The sequence below is a fragment of the Nipponia nippon genome, unplaced genomic scaffold (genome assembly GCF_047370975.1).
Source record: "Nipponia nippon isolate SJK-2023a ecotype South Korea unplaced genomic scaffold, ASM4737097v1 scaffold_2, whole genome shotgun sequence".
NCBI classification, from domain to species: Eukaryota; Metazoa; Chordata; class Aves; order Pelecaniformes; family Threskiornithidae; genus Nipponia; species Nipponia nippon.
Window position 1 is genome coordinate 29,142,755 of NW_028262336.1, and position 19,944 is coordinate 29,162,698.

A 19,944-nucleotide genomic window follows, 5' to 3' on the forward strand; every position below is an offset into this window, starting at 1 on the left:
ATCTTCGAATGTTTCATATCATTTCATGATGTCTAGAACTACTCCAAGTGCTATGTGATGTATTTAGGAGTTCAAACATGCCTAACATAAACACAATGTTCCAACAGGCAAATAATCATACACATGGGCAGTAAGCGTGGTAGTGTGTGTCGGTAGAAAGTTTTCACCTCCCTATTTCCCTTGGGTTTTTTTGTAATTAAAAAAAATGTGTATGTAATTCAGCCAGACTTAAAATTGAAGAAATACTTTTACTGCTTTGGGAGAAAGTACTCCTTTTTATTAGAAAACAGTTATAGGGTTAGCAAAGTTAGATGTCTCTTGTAAGCCCAAGTTCAAAGAAAGCAAATTCAGTAAGAACTCAAAATTCTGCCCTGTGCAAACTAATTGAATTGATACGATGAAAAGATTTGCTTCCCCTGAGCCTTAAACAAATGCTTGGAGAGCAGGCTAACAAGTGGGGAAGGTCAGGGATTCTTACAGAAGATGAGAAATTTGATGTAGTTGCCCTTCTCAGCACCTGGTAGGTTAAAATTATTGAATTCAGGGAAGATAGATCAAAAGCAGAGTCAAACCTGCACTGAAGGCAGTGTTATTCCTTTTGTTTGAGTTGTTGATAACAGAGACAAAGTCATGTGTCTGTTACGATCAATGTGCCAAATAACAAAGTGCAAAAGTGAGATATTGGAAGGCATCTATTACGAACCACTAAATTAAACCAGAGAACAGTATGTCTACCCAGTCCTAGCATGTGGAAAGATAAACCATAATTTATGGTACCTAAGTTTGGGAAATGCATGCTCAATGTATCGTGCAGTCTATTGCAAGGCTTCATTAGATCGTCTTTAAACTTCAGGAGACAATTTTTTGCCTTCTGAAAAGGCATTGCACTTGATATAAACTAACTCTTTTTAACACCTTGATGAAAAATAAAGAGGAATTAATAATCAGAATGAAGGCTGATTGTGGCCTGGGGACTCTGAACATAACGTGGATTATGCTTAATATGGAAAAAAGGAGCACAGTCTCAACCTGAAAAGCAAATACATTTGCTTAGGGGTCTTATTTTTCCCTAGCATTGGAAAGCTATAGGCATTAATGAGTGGGGTGAGAATTTCAGAAAGAGAAAACTAAGAGGTGTTTAAATAAATATTTACCTATAGCCAGAAGCCATTAATTTACTATCAAGAAAGATGATTTTGGCTGAAAGTCCCATCTTTCAATGGCACAGTAAGGACAGCAATTAGAAATAAAAATCAGCTGTAGTGTGCTTTATTACTCTTATTTATTTTGAAGTCTAAGAGACAAGAGGGTAAAATATGATCAGCTCAACTCAGAAAACATGAAGAAATTTTGCAAATGTATTTTAGGAACAAAATACAAGCTTTATAATTGCTGTAGGTCCCTTTGGAAGAGACAGTAAAGTTGTTTACCATGGTGCATTTGGTACCATTTAACATGATATTTGATACGAAGCAGGATGAGTAAGTACTTCCTATTCCAATTGTAATTTTTAGCACAATTGGTTGCAGGTTTTCTAGACCTGCTTATATAAAATTTGCTTCTCATTGAGAGTCCTATAGAGTTCACTCAGTAGATTACTAACACTCAACAACTAATGTGATAAATACTGGAACCTTGAATGAATTCTAGAAGATTGGACAAAAGTGCTAATGTTTCATCAATATCAGAAAGGGTATGTGAGATAACATAGAACAGCTTACCCCAGTGTAAGCACTGTACAAGCTAAGAGTAAAGCTGATATGGTGATAAAATGCTGAAGAATGAAAACTTGGGACTATAATTAAGACAGATGTTAAGCTGTCAAGGGAAGATAGCTCTGTATCACACCAAGTGCCTTCAATTGGTGTTACAAGTTCTGTTGACACAGGTAGCTTCCTAGATGTAAAGCACTTGCCCCCAGGAGGTATCCATCTTCATATATCATGCAACCTGCTCATGAAAAATGTGGGTCTATAAAATAATCATTTGCCAGATCTCAAAAAGCAGATGTCAATGAGAAAGCCTTATTAAACAGCAGAGGTCTGTGAAGGCTGGTGCTAAGCCATTCAGACATTTGCAGTGCTCTTGTCTCAGTATGAACTCCAAAATCATTGACTGGAAAAAAGTTATGGCTGAAAAACATTTGGATGACAAAAACTGGCAGCATGGTGAATAGTGTTTGAGATAAGGAGGGTAGGCACAAGTGATTTGGATCATTTGGAAACATGAGCTCACTCAGAGGAACTTTTTTTTTAGCATTGGTCAGTCCAAACTCGTAACTGCATTCCCGTTGATGGATGTGTCCATGCAGCAGTGAAAACCTACAGGAGTTGGGCAGCTACACCTTGGCAAACTGGCACAGTATGTGGCCTCTGTGCTGGAGCTGGCCTTCATGGCATGTGGGCTTGGAGCAGTGCTGTAGTGTGGAGGATGAAAGCAGGGTTTTCCACACTTAAACTTCTAAATAGACTCTTAACCTGGAGCAGGGCTAATCTCAACCTGAATAATCTGGGTATGGATCATTGGAAGTTCACTGTTACAACTATGAGTTCATTGTTTGTTTAGGAATGAAGCTGCTCTGCACATACAATTAATCTCTAAGAAAAAAATGGGTTAATAAGTTTTTTCTTCTTGTGGTGTAACAATGTCAAACATGAGAGAAGAGAAATAGAAAGAGCTTGAGATAAATGGCGTCCCTCTAACCCAAAATCCAAAGGCTATTTATATTGATCAAAGTTAACCTGTTTACTTTCCTGACTCCAAGTTAATAAGATGATTGATGATTAATTTACTTTGTAAATATCTCTGCAAATGAAATCCCTTTAATATCAGTCATTTTTGTAACTGAACACGTACACAGCACTTAGTGTTTTGGAGTGCTAATTTGATAATAGGGTAGGCTGAAAAAGGCCTCTACTTGTTTATCCATGATTATAGTTTGGCATACAGTGCTAGGAGTTCAGCAGAAATCCTGCTGAGCTAGACCATTGTAATGGAAATGCAAGAAGATGGCTGCAGTAAACCCAGCCTGACTTGATCTTTCTCTTCTACCTCCAGCCCTCTGGTGTACTCTCTGAGTCCAAGGTGAGCAGAACATTGGCACTGAGACCTGCCTCTTGGATCCAGGAGGAAACATGTTTCTTTTGTGCTGTCAACAGTGCAGAAATAAATACAACATTTTTAGCCTTAAATTGAGTTTTGAGGGTTTTTTAGCAGAATTCTGTCTTTCAGACATGTTTTTATAACGTGATTTGAAAAGGCATGATTTTTTTGTTTTTTTGCATACTCCCTTTAAAGGCTTAGGCAGATGCCAGAGCTTATGGCTCATCCAGGTTTGTTTTATCCCATTGTCAAATAATCAGTTTAAATGTTGCCTGCACATCTGTAGAGCTCTAGAAGATGCTATATTTCTGTGGGCAATGGGAAGAGAAAGGGGAATGCAAGTCTCAGAGTGGGGTTGACCGTGAAATGCTTAATTTGCACCAATGACCGCTAATGCACAACAGGATTTTTCAGAAATGCACATGGTTCAGCTACACCTTTAACATAAAAAGATAGTGTTGAAGGACAGTGGTGAGAGTTACGGTGGAATAACTGTCAGTGCAAGTCTTATTTAGTTGGCTCTATTTTCTTTATCTCTACAAATATGATCTCTTCAAGAAAATCTTTTCTGCTGCTTAGAATGTGCCCTTACCTGTAACTTTGTGCCCTGCAAAAAAACAATCAGTTGGCAGGCCTTGCTTAGTGTTTCCTGTGTTTTGCAGGGAGACCTATAGACCTGACGGAGCTTTTAATGGTTTGTTTACATGCAAACCTTTTCTTGTGAAACCAGATTATGGACCCTTAATCCATGAGTGAGTCTACAGTGTAGGAGAGATTAAGTTCTCTGCAGTCATGTTTGGAATAAATTTTGATGTGTAATCGTGCCACACAGGACTCCTTCTGAGAGCAGTTTAGGTACGCAGTTCTTTCAATGACCAGAGCAGCTAATACTCAGAAACGATATCTTCCCATTCCAGTAAGGGAAATGATGCTGCCTGAAATATTTTCGCTGTTGGTACAATATATGGTATCAACTACAGGCGTAGATATATAAAGCCTAGATATGTAAAGACATGGAACAGTGGCTTGAAGTTCCTTATAATATCAACACTCTTCCACCGTCTCTGTGTATTAAAAAAGTCTTAGTCTCTGATAAGCCTTTAAATCACTTGTTCCCAGGAATGAGTTTATTATTATCTTTTGTTGTTGTTGTTGTTCTGTGAATAAAAAGGGATGTGTTACAGGTATTGATTGTCCGTGGTATGTCGCTGGACCGTTATGACTACTGTGTGCCCCAGGGGGAGGTTCTTGTCACAAAGAATGAATGATCTTCTCTAAGTTAAGAGTCCCAGGCTGGAAACATTTACACAAATTGCAGATTCAGTCTTTGGTACCCAGATGACAAGTGGGTTGACTGTTTCTGAGACAGTTTCGAGGAACATAGTCTCTATGTTAAAAATGCTGCAGCCTGAACTTTTGGGTTGTAGCTGCATCCCTTTTAATATCAACCCCTCATTGAGAGGGGAAATCCCTAATCAGCCCCACACTACAATATTTATCATTTTGAAGTGGTGTTATTAGTTCCACAAATATGAAGCAAAACATGATTGAGTATTCAGAATCCAGGAGCTACTTCCTGGCGACTTCTTCAGGTCTGATGAAGTGAACGGCTTTCCAAAAGCCACAGCAGCAGAAGGATAGCTGCACCTTACAAGACATTTTTTGTCTATATTCTGAGGAAAACTACTGTAAGTATGCCAAACTGAACTATCACAGGCATTCTCTCTCATGGAATTTATTCATATACGTACATTAATAGAAGTACATGGCCTGCAGACCTACTTACCTGTGCTGTCTTCATATACGACTGTTACTATTTTCCAGTTGTAGTATAGTACAAGATCCAAAACTGCTCTGCTGATGGCTGCATAGTCTGGATAGAGGTTGATATAAAATGCATCTTTGTTATCAACTGTAGGGTGCTTCCATCGGGTCTGAATATGTGGGACTTCAAGTGCATTGCAAATGGACTGCACTGCGCTGACAGAGGAGCTGTGGGAAGGTCCAAACAGAGCAGCTACACCAAGAGCAAGCTGGTCGCATGCTGAGGGGGGAGAGGAAGGGAGAGGAAGAAGCTGTTAGTTGGCAAAAGCAAGTAACTTGTGTGATGTTTACTGAAGTCATTGATTCTCCATCCATCCCATCATTTCAAAGTGAGAATGGGTAACGACGTTGCTCCCAAACCCGCTAAGAGATTTGCAAACGGTTCCTGAAAATGGCTTTACTGATTAGCATTATATCCTATAACCTGCTTGCTACAAATAAAAACCGAAACAACTTCTCTGTTCATTACCTTCAGATCACATTGCTTCCTAAATTGCCTTTCTCAGAAAGGCATTATCCTGGAGAAACCAGGAGCTTTCTGGCTATGGGCTTGCCAAAGAGACGTCACATGAATTAAGTTTCATGGCAGCGTGTCAGGAAATATGTTCATGGAGTCACAACAGACACTATACGGATTCCCTCCGTGACTGGCAAGCTTCTACCAATGTGAGTTGCTTTAATTTCAGACTACTGAAGGAATATAAACAGTAAAGGGCACTATGATTCATGCCGCTCCATAATCTGTGTTTACAAAATAGGCAGTAAAGCCTAAAGCCCTCAGTAATGACAGAGGGAAATAAAGAACCAACACACACTGACATTTTAATACCTTTCCAAATCAGTCAAAGGCTAGTATCAACAAAGGTTTCTTTCTCCTTGTGCCTATATTTCAGCCAAAAGAATGCCTCCTGTAGGTGTCTTTTTTTTTCCTTTCCCTCCCATGTCTTTTCAGGCTAACAGACAGAAGATGAAGTAATACTAATTTTTTTGGCCATTAGTAAAATTTACTGCAAATGTTTCTAGTAAGGTTTGTCAACTGGGACAAAGCCCTGCACTGAGTTGCAATGCTGTACTCTTTGTAAGGTAGTTCTTTGTGGGAAATTTCGCAATTACTGTGACTGGGTGAAATACTAAGTACACAAACATCCACAAAGAGCCAAGGTTTCTTAAATAAATATTTAGGTCTCTGACAGTAATAAAATATGACAGAAAATCAATTCTTTTCTGTTTTCAGTCTGAAAACAAGTGTTTTACAGACAGCATAAAATGCACAGGCTTTCAGGGTTTAATTCAGAAGCCTTCTTAAAGGATCGCAGGTTTTAATGTGAAAATTGCATAAATAATATCAATAATTCATGATGAGAAGAAGTGATTACTGTCTGCATGGATTCCTCACATGTAGATTTACAAAAATATTTGTAATGAACTCCATCCTACAGATTAAATGGAGAAGATACTTTCACAATAGTCACAGAAGAGATTCTCACTCTACAGGGAATCTAAAATCCTGTCTCAGTCTGGATTATACGGATTATAAATCCAGCATACTTGATTTTTGATAGCATATAGTTCCAGCGTATATCTGATACTTGAAAAAGAATGCAATAAACACAATTTAAAGCTATTTTCAGTGTTCTTTGAAAGCATTCTCTTTTTTTCCAGTCTTTAGTAAGAAACTGAAGTGCTACGAGGAGAATTTAGTAACTTAGATGTTTGAAAGCTGACAGCTCATCAGCTTTCTAGCATGATTCGTGATGTGAAGCATGTTTATTTTCCAGCCTTCATTTGCCTTATAGCAGACACATCTTTTGCCTTAGAGCAAGCATATCTTGTACCATTTACAGAGACAGATGTTATAGTGAACTACAGAGCACATCTGCAAAGTCTTAGTGACTTATGGATCTTTCTCCAGACTTGTTTGCATGAGATTGTGTGCGCACCACGTAAGTCCAGGAACTAGACTGCCGTATATAAAATTTTATCAAACTTCAAGGTTGCCTCCTAGAGGTGAAGGAATACATGGTGCTTAAGGATAGTTGTGACTTTTTTCCCCTTTCTGTTTTGGTCTGCAAGTAAATGAGATGCAAATTGGACCATAATTTTCCCTCCGAGAAAAATAAAGAAATAGGCAAAAAAATTCCAAACTTTCTCCAATTCTTATAGTTTTTTATAACAGAGAAATTTGCTTCTGTCTCTAAGCCACTAAAGCATTAATATTTTAGGATAGGGAGACTACTGGCCTCTGTTCTTTAAAGTACAATAGAAATAATTTGTTATGAATAATGGATATCTGTGTGTGTGTGCTAATTATGGGTTGTGACATCCCACTGTGCTCCCTGTTAGTCCGTGATCATTTTCTGCAGAATTCCAGGTGGCAAATCTATTTTTTGGAAAGAAAAATGGGTTGGACTTGCCACCTTCCATCTGGGGCTCTTAGCATGCAGACAGAATGTAGGTGTTTTATCAGAAACTAGATGACAAGTCAAAGTCCAGTTTGATTCTTAGTTCAAATAGCTTTGAAAGATGAATTTTATGTTACCGTTCATATACACATGTTACAATCAGAGCAAAAAAGGAGACCAGGATGGGGAAAGGTAGTATAGAACATGTATGTTACTGACACAGTAATTGAGATAATTACCTCTTCTCGAGGCTTCAAAACTATCAAAAAGGTTAATTCGCTGGATGTCGTAGGTTAATGTGGTATTAGGCATCAGTGTTCTGTTTCTATTAATGTTGGTGACTGCAAACTTGAAAGCCAATTCTTCAATATTAACAGGTTCATTTTCCACAGTTTCAAATATCCCTCCTGTTGAAACAGAGATAAATGAGAAGTATTATTCACCTCTTCATCACTGTACATAAAAAGAGAAAAATAAATTATGAGCAATAATAATCTGAGTGTTCGTAAAGGAAAACAGTTAAAATCGCTGTTAAAAGCACTACAGCAAAAGCATACTGGATCATTAGTTTTTATCTACAATGTCACTGTAGGTTAACTGAATATTATGAATGTTGCTTAGACAAACATCTCTGAAAGATGATGCATGTTTATTATTCAGGCTTTTCACAGTAAAATTTTAAATGCTTGTGAAAACTTCTATTGAGTTCCTAACTAAAGCAAGTAGTGATATTCATAGGTCTTGTTCTCCCTGCTCCAGTCTAATCTGTGTTTGGAGATGAAACTTGGATGTGTTAGAGATGTTTTCTGAAGTGTTTTTGCAAATCTTGGCAGTACGAGATCCACATTCATAAGTGATGTAGCAGCTTGAGTACAAATGGACTGAAAGTTTCCACTTGAGGTCTGTGTCTTAGTAGGGCTTTGGTTTTTTATAAACCTTAGATAACATTTTTGGTCATTTCTCAGTTTCCTCAGGGACAGGTAAATATTTTTACTTTTTCAAAGCTCATTGCTGAATGAACTGAACTTGTTGATATAGAACATAGCTGAGCCATACGCTGAGCCCACAAAAGATTTCACCTCTGTGCCAAAGTGTTGAGTGATGTCTCCAGTTGTGTAGTGTCTACCAGTACCATCATGGCACTGGTTTAAAAGTCTCCTTTCAAGGACAGTGCTGGATCTAGCACAATCTCTCTCAACTTCCTATCATTCCTCTAAACTCTTCTTCCAACATCTGTTTTGAACTATTTGAACCAAGAGGTGTCCCAGCCCATTCAGTGCAATTCCAGCTGGGCAACTCCTCTTTGAGTGGTGTTCAATTTGTCAGAACTTATTTTTATTTCGAACTGAAATTTTATATACTTCTTGCTCCTTTTTAAAACAAATGAGGTGAGTCTGAGCTTTTCTTTAACCTGGAAGCAAGTTTTCCAAAGAGGACCTCTAAATAACCAATCTGAATTTTGGAAGCATAATGAACTACTTTGGCATATATTCTGAGATGAGGAAGGTGGCTGTGTTTCAAGTCAACAGGCTGTCCCACTTATACTGGGATGCCTACTCCCTCTAGCCTCTAGAGACTTTATTATGCCAACAACACATTCAGACTGTCTAGGAGCACTGGGATGTGATGAATGCATAACAAACACAGCTAATTTGAAAAAAAATAGCTCCTTTAAACAGCAATCTCCCGCTTCAGTACTTGATTTTGCAAGTATAATTTACTCATTTAGTGCAAGTCACTAGAGAATACTTTGGATTTCTCAGTTACATATTTTCACATTTCCCCATGTGAAATTTGAGCCCTAGATATTGCTTTATATTTTCTGAGCATCAGACTGTATTCAGTTAATGTGCTGCAATCTCTTGCAATTTTGATGTCACCAATATAGGAATAGTGCAGTCATTAGCTGACAATCAGGAAATGGGAACACAGTGGAATTAAAACTTGTTTCAAATTTTAACTCAGCAATGAAAACACTGGAGGCTATCAAACCCAAGTTGGCAATGTACTCTCTAGCTACTCTTGAATATACAGCATTATATTATCTCTCGAAGCCATATGTAACAATACCTTAACGTGGCTTAAGCAATTTGCCACCTTAAGCAATTTTCTTGTTCACTATATGTATTTCCCATTTACTATATGCATGTATTAGAACCTTAAAGACTTTCTGATTTTTTTTTTTCTCTCCCTCATAAAACATACAAGAGATTACAGGAGACTGTGACACACAGAAATAGCTGGAAAAAGTTTAAGTGCTGGTTTTGGAACCAAATATAAAACCTCACATAGAATGCTGAGAGTCAGCAGGACTTTCCAGATTTGCAAACTATAGGATCACCAGAAGGAAAAAAATCTAAAGTCTGTTCTTTCAGACCTATAATTCCTCATCCCAATGATGATACCAACAAGTTTACTACTTATCTGGTTAAACAAAATTTGCTTTCCCCCCTTTCACATGAGGAAGACAAGTTTTTTCAGTTAGCTATAATGTCAGCTTGGTCTCGGGCCAGCAAGATACAACTGTTGTGTTTTGCTGGGGCCCCTACTAGAATTAACAGAACATTATTTGATAAGACAAGGAGGATGTCACTGAGTATAATGGATAGCCTGAGATAACTATTTAATAAGACAGGGTGACCACCATCTCTCCCCAATTCCAGTAGGATGAGTCTCTTACCATTTGATCTCGGCAAAAAGTCTTCTCCATCTTGGAAACAATTATTGTGCTCTGCCTGTATCACTTTCTACTTTTTTTTTTTTTAATTAAAACACCTTCATTCAACCACCCGTGAGGTAACCTTCACACTTATACATACACAAGTGCTTTCTCATTCTAGGACTAGAAGTTTTTCCAGACCTCTAATCAGTTGCCTATTAAATGGAGATTAATATTAATTGATTTATATCCATGAACTATTTATACTTCATTAGCAGAATTTTGCAGAATTTCTGCTTGATCCCCTTTAAAAAAGAGTAAAAGCTCACTGGGCAGAGGGAACAAATGGAGGGAAAGGAGGAGTGATGGAAAGAGTGAAAATTTTGCATGGATGTGATTCCTAGGCAAACTAATCAAAACTAGATATGCATTATCAATCACATACGCTTCAAATGTCTTCAGATAGGTCTCTCTGAAAGTCAGCTCTATAATTAATATGTTGGTACCCCTTCAACATATTTTCCAGGTTCCTTTCGAACACGTTAACATAGCAGTAAAGCACTTACAGAGAACTTTGCTTACATGCTTTAATTTGCTGGTGAGATACTCTGGCTAGGTCTGAGTCAGAATGGGACAGGTAGTCAAGCGGTTCATAATTTCGCACAGGAAATTTTGTGCAGCTGAACTGGAGAGGCTGGATAGGGTGCCATTCAGAGGCTCTGAAAGCTAGTGCTCCCCCTCCCCACTAGGATGGGGAAGTTCTGAGACCACAACAGTCATTCTTCCAAGTCAGTAAATGTTTACTTGACTGAATGTTCTCCTGATTAAACCCTAAAGTAAGGACAAAGAGTGATACCCTGCTACCCATGAACAAAGTTCATGAGGTAGTTTATGGAAGAAATCGCTGATTACTGTGAGTAAAGTTTGGGATAGTTGCATTGTGAAAAGCTTGAACTGCTACCTGTTTGAGCTTGATTTTTCTGTCGGGACCTATGGGTGTAAAAAAGAGTTGAATCAGTCTATAAATTTGTATCACGAACAAGCCAGCAGATAAAATCTGGTGGTTCCGTGCTGTAGTGTTTTCATCCATGTATCCTTAAAGAAATCTAGCAAGTTAATAAATAGTTTCTCTTCTCCCATGTTCTGCTGATGACTGACAGTCAAGCTTAGAATTTATTGTAAGGTCCAGGTTAAAAGAGAAATAGTAGAGTAAGTGACAAGTTTGATGAAGAACCGTTTTGTCAGATGATTCATTTAAATAAAGTAGTTACTGTACAACATTTCAAAAACAAATCAGCCACAGGTTTCTACAAGGGAAGGAAAAAAAAAATCGATGTTAACTCAAGATATAAATGATGCTCCAGAAATGAGGCTATTATTGCTAAGCACAAAAACAAGCACTGGCTTTCAAGGTAGCGCATACATGGGACAAAGCTTAAATTTTTGAGTCCTCCCTTTCATCTCCCTCCCTTCCTCCCCACTTACTAAGCCAGGTAGTGAATCTGCTGCAACAGCTTCAGCTGACCACAGGCTGCTTAGTCCTGGTCAGTGGCAGACCTGACCTTTCTTCTGCACAGACACTATGTCTGCCCCTGTGATGAGTGGGACTGTCCACCTGAGTCAGCAGGTAAGCTGCCTACCCAAAACCAGGTGAGTGCCAGAGCTATAGGTGTTGCTCTGCTTCACATGGATGTCAACACCTCCAAGAGGCTGTCTCACCAGGTAGAGCTGAGAAGCAATGCCAGACATAGGTTATCTTATTGTACGCAGGGAGTAACTCTCCGCCAGCCACATGTGAGGACATCAGCAGGAGAACCCAGCATTCATGTTCACTTAACCAATAATCCTGCTTCAGCACACGTGTGTGAGGAAACCTTTCACTTTCAGCATTTACTTTATAAAATGATGTCTGTGAGGATGAAGGGAAAAAGCTATATCTGCCCTTACTTTGAATTTAGCTGTGGAAAATAAGAGGAAAATGACTGCTCGGCTAAATGTTGCTCTGACAGAAATGAGGGCTGAGCCACATGAGTGACTGCTCTTCAGAGAGGAGCGAGGGATGCAAGTCAAACTGACAAATATGACAAAGCATCAGCCCCATTCATCCTCTGAAGATAAAAAAATTCTACAGCAAGTAAAATGTCAAAAGTATAAAAGCACATCTCAGCAGGCACACCTGAAAAAGCAGCTCCAGTCCTTCTGAGCAAGCAAATGTTTCCGTTTAAAGGGGTCATCACGGACTGAGAGACTTTTAGAAAAGGTCATGGCTGAATCAATTTCCATACCTCTCAAATGGGTCTCAACGTTTCTCTTCAAGACAAGGCAGAGCGCAAAACCTTGTTATTGGAAAAATTCTCTACTGCTGTTTTAAAACCAGTCATAAACAGCAACAGCTAAAAATTGTTGACCTTTCTGATGGCAGTTATCAGCCTGTCTGCCTGGGCTTCTTTGGTCAGGTTTCCTCAATGCAAAACATCTCACTAACATATTTCAGTCCCAATACAGCAGATGTAGTATATTTTTTTAGCTTCATATACGTAGAATTGCCTGAGTAGCCTTGAAGGAATTTCTGTGATTTCAGTCAGTGGTATCCCTTTGATGCTTTCAAAGTAAAATGCTAACTTTTCAAAATACTTTTAAAAACTATATCGCGCTTGCAGAGAGATTTTCCTTACCTACTCCATAGCAAACATAAGAACAGTGTCTTATTGCATTGGGGTTTTTTTTTGTTATTTGTTACTCTCTGTTAAAATACTACAGAAATGCAGATGAAATGGAGATAGGCTTACAGAGAAAGACAGTACTGATAGCCCCCAAAACAGAGGTGTGAAAATGTCATGCTTTTCTAGGGTGGTCTACATTTCCTTCTGACACCTAAAGGAGACTGAAAGAGAAAAAAATGTGTTCTGCTCTTAAGCTAGCCTGAGATCCAGCGGTCACCATAGACATGCCAAAAAAGCAGTTGTTTTTCAAATGTAGATCTTGCTCTGGGACATTCTTGTGTTCATTATCTTAGTGGATAAATATCATATTTCCCAATTAAATTTGTTAAAAGTCTCTCCAGCTCACTGGTGGCTGTGTGAGGCAGCTCTATGGCAGGTCTGTGTCCACGCTTACACACTGGACCAGCAGTCAACCCTCCTGTCATGCTGGGATTCCACTGTGTATCAGCTATTGAACTGTGCTCCACACATTTTTTAATAATATTATTTATTACTAACATAATATTTATTACTAACATAATTCTCTCTACTTTTTGACCAATGGAAAATGCTGGCAGTATATGGAAGTCATTTGCTTGTACTGTTAAAATAGAGAAAAGTGTTACTGAATACTAGATACAGTATTCAAGGATCATAAGTCGAGCCACCAGATACAATGAGATTTAAAAGATATATTGCTGGGATTTTTATTTGCTGCCAGATTTTCACCTCCCAGCACACCATCTCTTTCCTACAGCCAACAGTACCAGCAACTTAAAGACAATAGATCAGCTATTCATATATGCATATGACTCCAGGAGTAGCCATATTAATACTAACACGAAGTGATTTGATATTCTGACAGAAATTAAAGTGAGAAACAGAAGGTGTTAAAAAAACCCTGAAAGTCATATGTTGCTTACATTCTTATTCAGGTTCTACACTTCAAAAGAATGCTGTTTGAAAACAAACATGCTGACCATGCAGTAAAAAAATGTTTGAAATATTAAAACATACAGACTAAGAAGGATGGTAGAGGGAAAATATAGTTAAGATTAACAACTCAGATTTTCCTCATAAAGACACAGGTATTTTTCCCTTTAGTAGAGACAAAAGGGGACTTTCTATGGTTTACAACTCTTCCCAGTTAAGGATAAAACCCTATTTCTACATGGTTGATGTCCAGGTTTCCTTTCCTTGCTCAAAGGATATCCTAGTTTCATCGCCTGAGCATAAGGCGTGCACCTTCTCGTCTGCCTGGAGAGGTGTTTGTTGCACAGGATGACACACTGAATAAGCGATGTGGAAGCACAGGGCCCGCTGGATGTCATTGCCCCATCCCTGAAGCTCTGAGCCACCAACAGCTTTCACAGGGAATCCAGGGCCATGACATGCACATGATTTGCTAGCAGGATTTCCAGGAACATCTGAACGTCTATCTCCTGGAGGGATTTAAGCTCTGAGAAGCCTTCCCTCCTTTCCACAGCACCATCTGAACACCAGGAGGTCCATGAGACCTCATTAAAACCCACCTGTCAGTCACTGAAGAGAAATGAGAGTTAAAATCCTAATGACTGTGCAGCTATGTGCCACTGGTTTCCCGAAAGAGAAGCTGTTGCTGATGCCAAGTTAATGCAGGAGATTCATAAAGCCAAATTAGCATGTAGTTTGCCCTTGCTCTGTGTCAATATAGATATGGACTCACACCGCTCTGCCGCTTGGATGGCAATGGACTCACACACTTCTGAAGCTCAGTGGGGCTGTCAGAGTGGTAGGGCTAGACCTGCTGGCTTGAAAAGGAACAGGGCAGAGCGAAACAAGATTTGATTGCTTATGAAGATTTTTTTGTCCAGATAATGTCCACTTACAGTGCTAAAGAGCATGCTACTTGGAGTGAAAGCACTTGCTACTGGAAATCCCCTCCAAGCATTTTTTTCCATTCTTTCCTCTTACCAGAGACCATATTCTCCTGTGCCATGAGGCGTTCAATTGAGAGCCAGTGCAAGTGCACTCATTACAGAGCTAAGTCTGGGCATTCATCTTACCAGAACAGAATAATCAAATGAGTTATTACTTAGAGGCTTACCTTTAGCAGACAGTTTAACAGTATCTTTCTTTTTAAAGTCAGCTCACTGACTGTGTAAGATTAGTCCAGAAATTGGCTATTACCTCTAATTTATACATGACTTATAAAATACTCTGTTTTGTGTGTGTGTGTGTGTGTGTGTGTGTGTATTAAAAAAAAAAAAGTTTCTCAGGAAGAATCATTAACGATCACAATCCTATAATAAACAGTAATTGCATTTTACATTTACAAATCTAGACTGAAGTGGGTTTACTCCCCTAGGTTTTTGTGGAATTAGATGCATGGGGTTTGCATTTGGCTCACAGAATGCAAACCAAACACATTAGCATTCTTTGCACTGGTGAATTTAGCCTTGCAACAGGGACCTCTGAGTTAGGCAGCTATTATCATCCTCATTTTACAGACAGTGAAACTGAGAGGTTGAGTGACTTTCCTACCATCACTCCCTCTTCAATCTGTTCAAAAGCTGTTTTGGAAACCTTCCATACATTGTGCTCTGTTTCAGCCTATTCCCGCCCTTTTCCAAGCCCCTGTCCTTACCTTGGCATTCACCGTCTTTGCATTCACCCAGCCTGGTTCCTGTCCAGCGTGTCTTTGATTTTATTCCTCATTGTTATACCCTGCTAAATGTCACTGCCATTTCATTGCCTATGCCAGATCCTGGGTCTGGATCATTTTTCCTCTGTAACTCATCATCCGTCTGTGGGCTCCTCCTTTTAGATTGCACTTCAAACAAAACTCGAAGCCCATACCCTTGCCCTTTCTACACTCTACCCTCATTGTTTTCAGCCACCCGAATCTAAAATAAAAGAAGAGATGGTGGGCACAGAAAAGCAAATATCTCAGTCTGGTGCTCACCTGGATTTCCCATTTGCCTTATCCTCATCTCTGCATTTATTTGCTCTGCTGTCGCTGTAGATTGCAAGCTTCTCCAGACTACAAGAAATTTGCAACCAAACAGAATAATTTGGAGTAGGGCTGCCTTTGGGGTTTGGGGTGATGGTTACATTTTCCTTTCCATGACTGCGTGGTAGGACTGGGAAGCTGAAACCTGGGACAGGTTCATGACCTGAAACCTGACAAAGAAAGACAGAAGGGGGTGCAGCCCAAGTGTCAAATTCAGCAAATGTGAGGATTGTTTTTTTAAGAAGATTAGGTTTGTTTATAGAAAGGTCACTGACTATTTGTCAAATTGAGTACCTCCTAGGTTCAGAACTGCACATCTGAAATCCACCTCTGGGCACGTGTTTAGCACGTGATTGTATGCCAGTTGCTTTCGTGAAGATTTTGCTCTCAGCTTTAAGAAGAGGTAAGGTTCAAGGTTTGTCAGGCTCTGCAGTCCGATTCAAAATTTGCTTGATTTAGACTGAACTCTCAGAGGGACTTAACCTTTCTGTTATTTTCATGCAACATGGTTAGTGTTTAATTTCACAGCAATGAAACTGGTAGAAATCACATTCCAGTTTCAGCCCTCATGCAGACAGGTGCAAGGTCTGCGACTGCCGAAGAGCTGCAACCCCTTATACCAGGTCTGAATACATAACTCACAGCAAACAAGACCTAGTTAAAGATTGAGATGAAGAGCACAAATGAGGGAAAAGATCTTTCTTAAATAGAAAATGTTAAAGCATTTCTCTATTTGAAACGTTCTCTATGAGAACCAGGGCCAGGTTTTTATAATTATCTGCACTCTAGCAAGGTACTGCATTCAGTGATGCTTTTATCCTTTGGAAAGCAGAGGGATAAAAATATGTATGTGTGTATGTACATATATAAAAAGCTGAGCTTATTAAGATACAAAGATCTGCCATTTCCAATGGGATTTATTTCAGTTCAGCTTGTGAGTTTGGAGATATTTCCCAAAGGCTCAATCGGCATGATTCATGTTATAGAATTTCTAAGTAATGAACTTTTTCTTTTTTTAACGGGGAAAAAATGGTTGACCTGATTTAGGTATCTCTTGCAATACAGGGGCAGTACCAGCCAGAAACTAAAGGATTATTTTTGAGGTGCAAACTCTCCATTTGATAGAAATTTAAAAAACTGTTTTCTTGCTGCCTTTATTTTATTGTTTTCACTTGATGCAGAGGCTACTCAGGAGGTACTGAAAATGCAGGGTAATAGATATGTTATTTATATTGTTTGCTGTTCTTCCCCCCACGTAACCATACCTACTTGGGCAAACTAACTATCCATGCATTGCAGCATTAATTTCAAACAAGACAAAAACCAGAGAAGGAGAAAATTAGTTCTAATTACCCAGTTACACATGCAACATTGGGTCCCATCAGATGCTATTTCTGGCCATGCAGCAAGGAGGAGCGAATAAGAATTGTTTCCCTTCTCTTCTTGGAGCTAGAATTAGGCAGATGAGCCTTGCAGAGACTAGGGTTAGATTCTGTGTGAGATGTTTTCCCCAGGAGCAGGGTATCGGTTAAATCGGCATACACAGAGTTTCAGCACCTTGTTTTCCCTCTGCCCGCACATATTATCTGGCCCACTTTGCAGAGCATGGCTTGTATGCTGTTTTTTGCAAAAGTACATGGCAGATCAAGCCTCCACCTTCAACAGAACCATGGTTTAATCCGGATGTGTGGTATGAACAGAGCTGCTCTCTTCAGAGCTCCCCAGTAACCCAGTGAAACAGGGCAGCGGTGTTGTGGGATGCGCTCCCTGCCGCACAGCAAGGAAGCCCTCGCCCAATGCAGCTCCTGTGCTAAGTGCTTCAGGCGAACGTTTGGGCTCAGTGTGAGCACTGCCAAAATGCTCATAAGGATAGTTAGGAGTATAAAGTAATAAAGCCATTCTTTGAATTAATGAGATGATCTTGGTGAATGTGTTTGTTAACCATGTGTTAGCTGCAGCTATGTGGCTGGATCTACGCATAGCCCCGTGCCTGTTGCTGTAAACCTCCTGCTTCGTAAGTTGTGTGGCAAAAACTCTCCAGGACTCTGCAGAAACAGTCGTTTCATTCCCTTTTTTTAAGGCTCCCAGCAAAAAAGTAACAGCCTTTTAAACTTCCCTCCCCATCATTTTGTTCAGAAGAAATAAGACTTTACTGAAGGAGGTAAATGTTTGTACTGATTTCAATAGGTTTTGATCAAATTCTCTCACAGCTGAGCATTTCCTCACAATGCTGTAACAACTTAAATAGTCCCACTGGAAGAGAAACTTACTTTCTGGTGTCTTTTTAAATCCTTCAGAGCACTATTTCACAGATATGTTTTTCCTACATATCTGTCTGAGTCAGAGGATTTCCATCTGAGACATCCAGGCATCTTGACATATTAATTGACATTATTATATTTAATCATGTGCTGGACTACAAGGTGCTTCTGAAAATGGAAAGGGGTGGAAAGGCAACATGAAAGTAGAGAGGAAGGAACAATCACAGAAACCCCCCAATGTTTATATTAAGGAATAAAGGAAGGGAAAAACAATTTCACAGAAATAAAATGTAGATGAGGAGAATGGAAAGAAAGCTGATTGAATGAAGACTGAAAGACTGATGACATTGAGCTGCAGAACTTGCTGGAAGTTTTATTTACTGATTTTATCTGGTTCCATCTCAAAAGTATTAGATTGCTTGAAAAATATGGTAAGATATGTTGCAGATACAAAGTAATTGTACCTTATGTTTGAGGAAACCTTGAACCAAAGAGAGTAATAGAGACCCTATCTAAAAGAATAGCAAGGAAAATTGAATTCAGATGGGTTTTGCCATCTGCTTTTATGTAGGGACCTGGTTAAAACAGGAGGTATATCTGTGAAAAAAGTGCTTTACCACCTTCCTTTGCAGTGGTTACAAGATATTACACTTCCCAGAAAGTAGCAATCAATACAGTATGTGCAGCCATTTTACTTTTTTTTCTGGACTATGACAGCAGCTGACCCATAGAAAGATATATACATTCATTTGACTGAAGTCCTGAAAAGGTTACTCTAGCTGGAGAGAAGTCCTGAGGTGTGAGAATATTGAATATACAATATTGCTATAAAGCAATTGTGAGTTTGCATATGCAATGAAACTACTTCAGGATTAGCCATTTTTCTCAAGCTGTTAGACAGAAATAGAGTGATGTTTCAAAATCCTAGACTATACTTTGAAATGTGCATTATTCAGTAAACAGCATTTTTAGGCATAAACATCAGGGTTATATCTGTAAAAATTATATACTTTTTATTTTCATGAGTGCCCATTAAGCACTATTATCTGTAAGAAGCTTAGGAACATAAGGTCTTTATTAAAGCTGAAGAAATCTGAGCTTATCCTGAAAAAGCATGGATAAACTCAGATCACAGACTATCGGAAAGTACCTCCTTTCCAGAAAGGAGGTGGTCGTGGAGGGAGGTTAAAGTTGGTAGGAGGGACATTTTACACTCTAACTTTAGTCAATTGGTCTTTTCTTTCTGAAATCCAGCTGTTATAATTCCCCTAAAGGCAGTGCTACCTATCAATGCAGAAATGATTGACATGGGGGATGCCAAGAAGCCCACAGCTAGCAAGCTACAGCAGAGATCCTTATTTGTATGTTACCATGGACACTTTGCATTTTTGAGCATGCAAAAACCAGTATCCTCATCAAGAGTTTAAACATTAAGGATATAAAGATTACATTAGCTTTTGCTGTTACACACTGTGCATGAAGAGTGAATTTTTACTTTGCTTTCCTTCTAATATGCAACAACTCTTTATGGTAGACTGAAGAGTCTGAAGTTGGTCCTCTCACTCTGGAGGAAAGGCTTAAAATAATTCAGTTAAAATGGAGAGGACTTCACTTGTTACAGTCACCAACCTTTCCTTCTCCCGTGGTGGCTGGAGGTCCCCCAGGGCTCTTCGCTAACCTTGCCAAAGTCTTGGCTCATGGCTGGAGCCTCTGGCCCTGCTGCTACAGCCAGTAAATGCAGTCAGTGGGGTAAGACTAGCCAGGAAAACAAGAAATCTGCTTCAGTTCTGGTGTCTTTATCCTTCTCATTGGAGAGGAAAATGAGACGTCTTATACCAATTTTTGTTTGTTATGGCAATATGAGAGACTTGTGTAGCACATGGCAGCCAATAAACCAGGGGCTAAGACAGTGGCCTGAGATATGTGCCCCCTCTCTCCAGCCTCACTGGGAAATGCCAGTCCATACCACAAAAAACTTTGTCAACAAAATGGTGACAATATG

The 19,944-nt window shown here is 39.2% G+C and overlaps 1 protein-coding gene across 2 annotated transcripts in view; it reads right to left on the bottom strand.

The window, feature by feature from the left end:
- GRIK1 (glutamate ionotropic receptor kainate type subunit 1) overlaps positions 1–19,944 on the bottom strand; it is a 166,443-nt gene that overhangs the window by 66,587 nt on the left and 79,912 nt on the right. For both annotated transcript variants that reach the window (XM_087755928.1, XM_087755927.1), the window contains exons 2-3: positions 7,568–7,735; positions 4,889–5,146 (exon numbers count right to left, since the gene is read on the bottom strand). In XM_087755928.1, coding sequence (XP_087612054.1) covers positions 4,889–5,146; positions 7,568–7,640 — 331 coding nt within the window. In that variant the 5' untranslated portion in view covers positions 7,641–7,735. The remainder of the gene's footprint in view (positions 1–4,888; positions 5,147–7,567; positions 7,736–19,944) is intronic.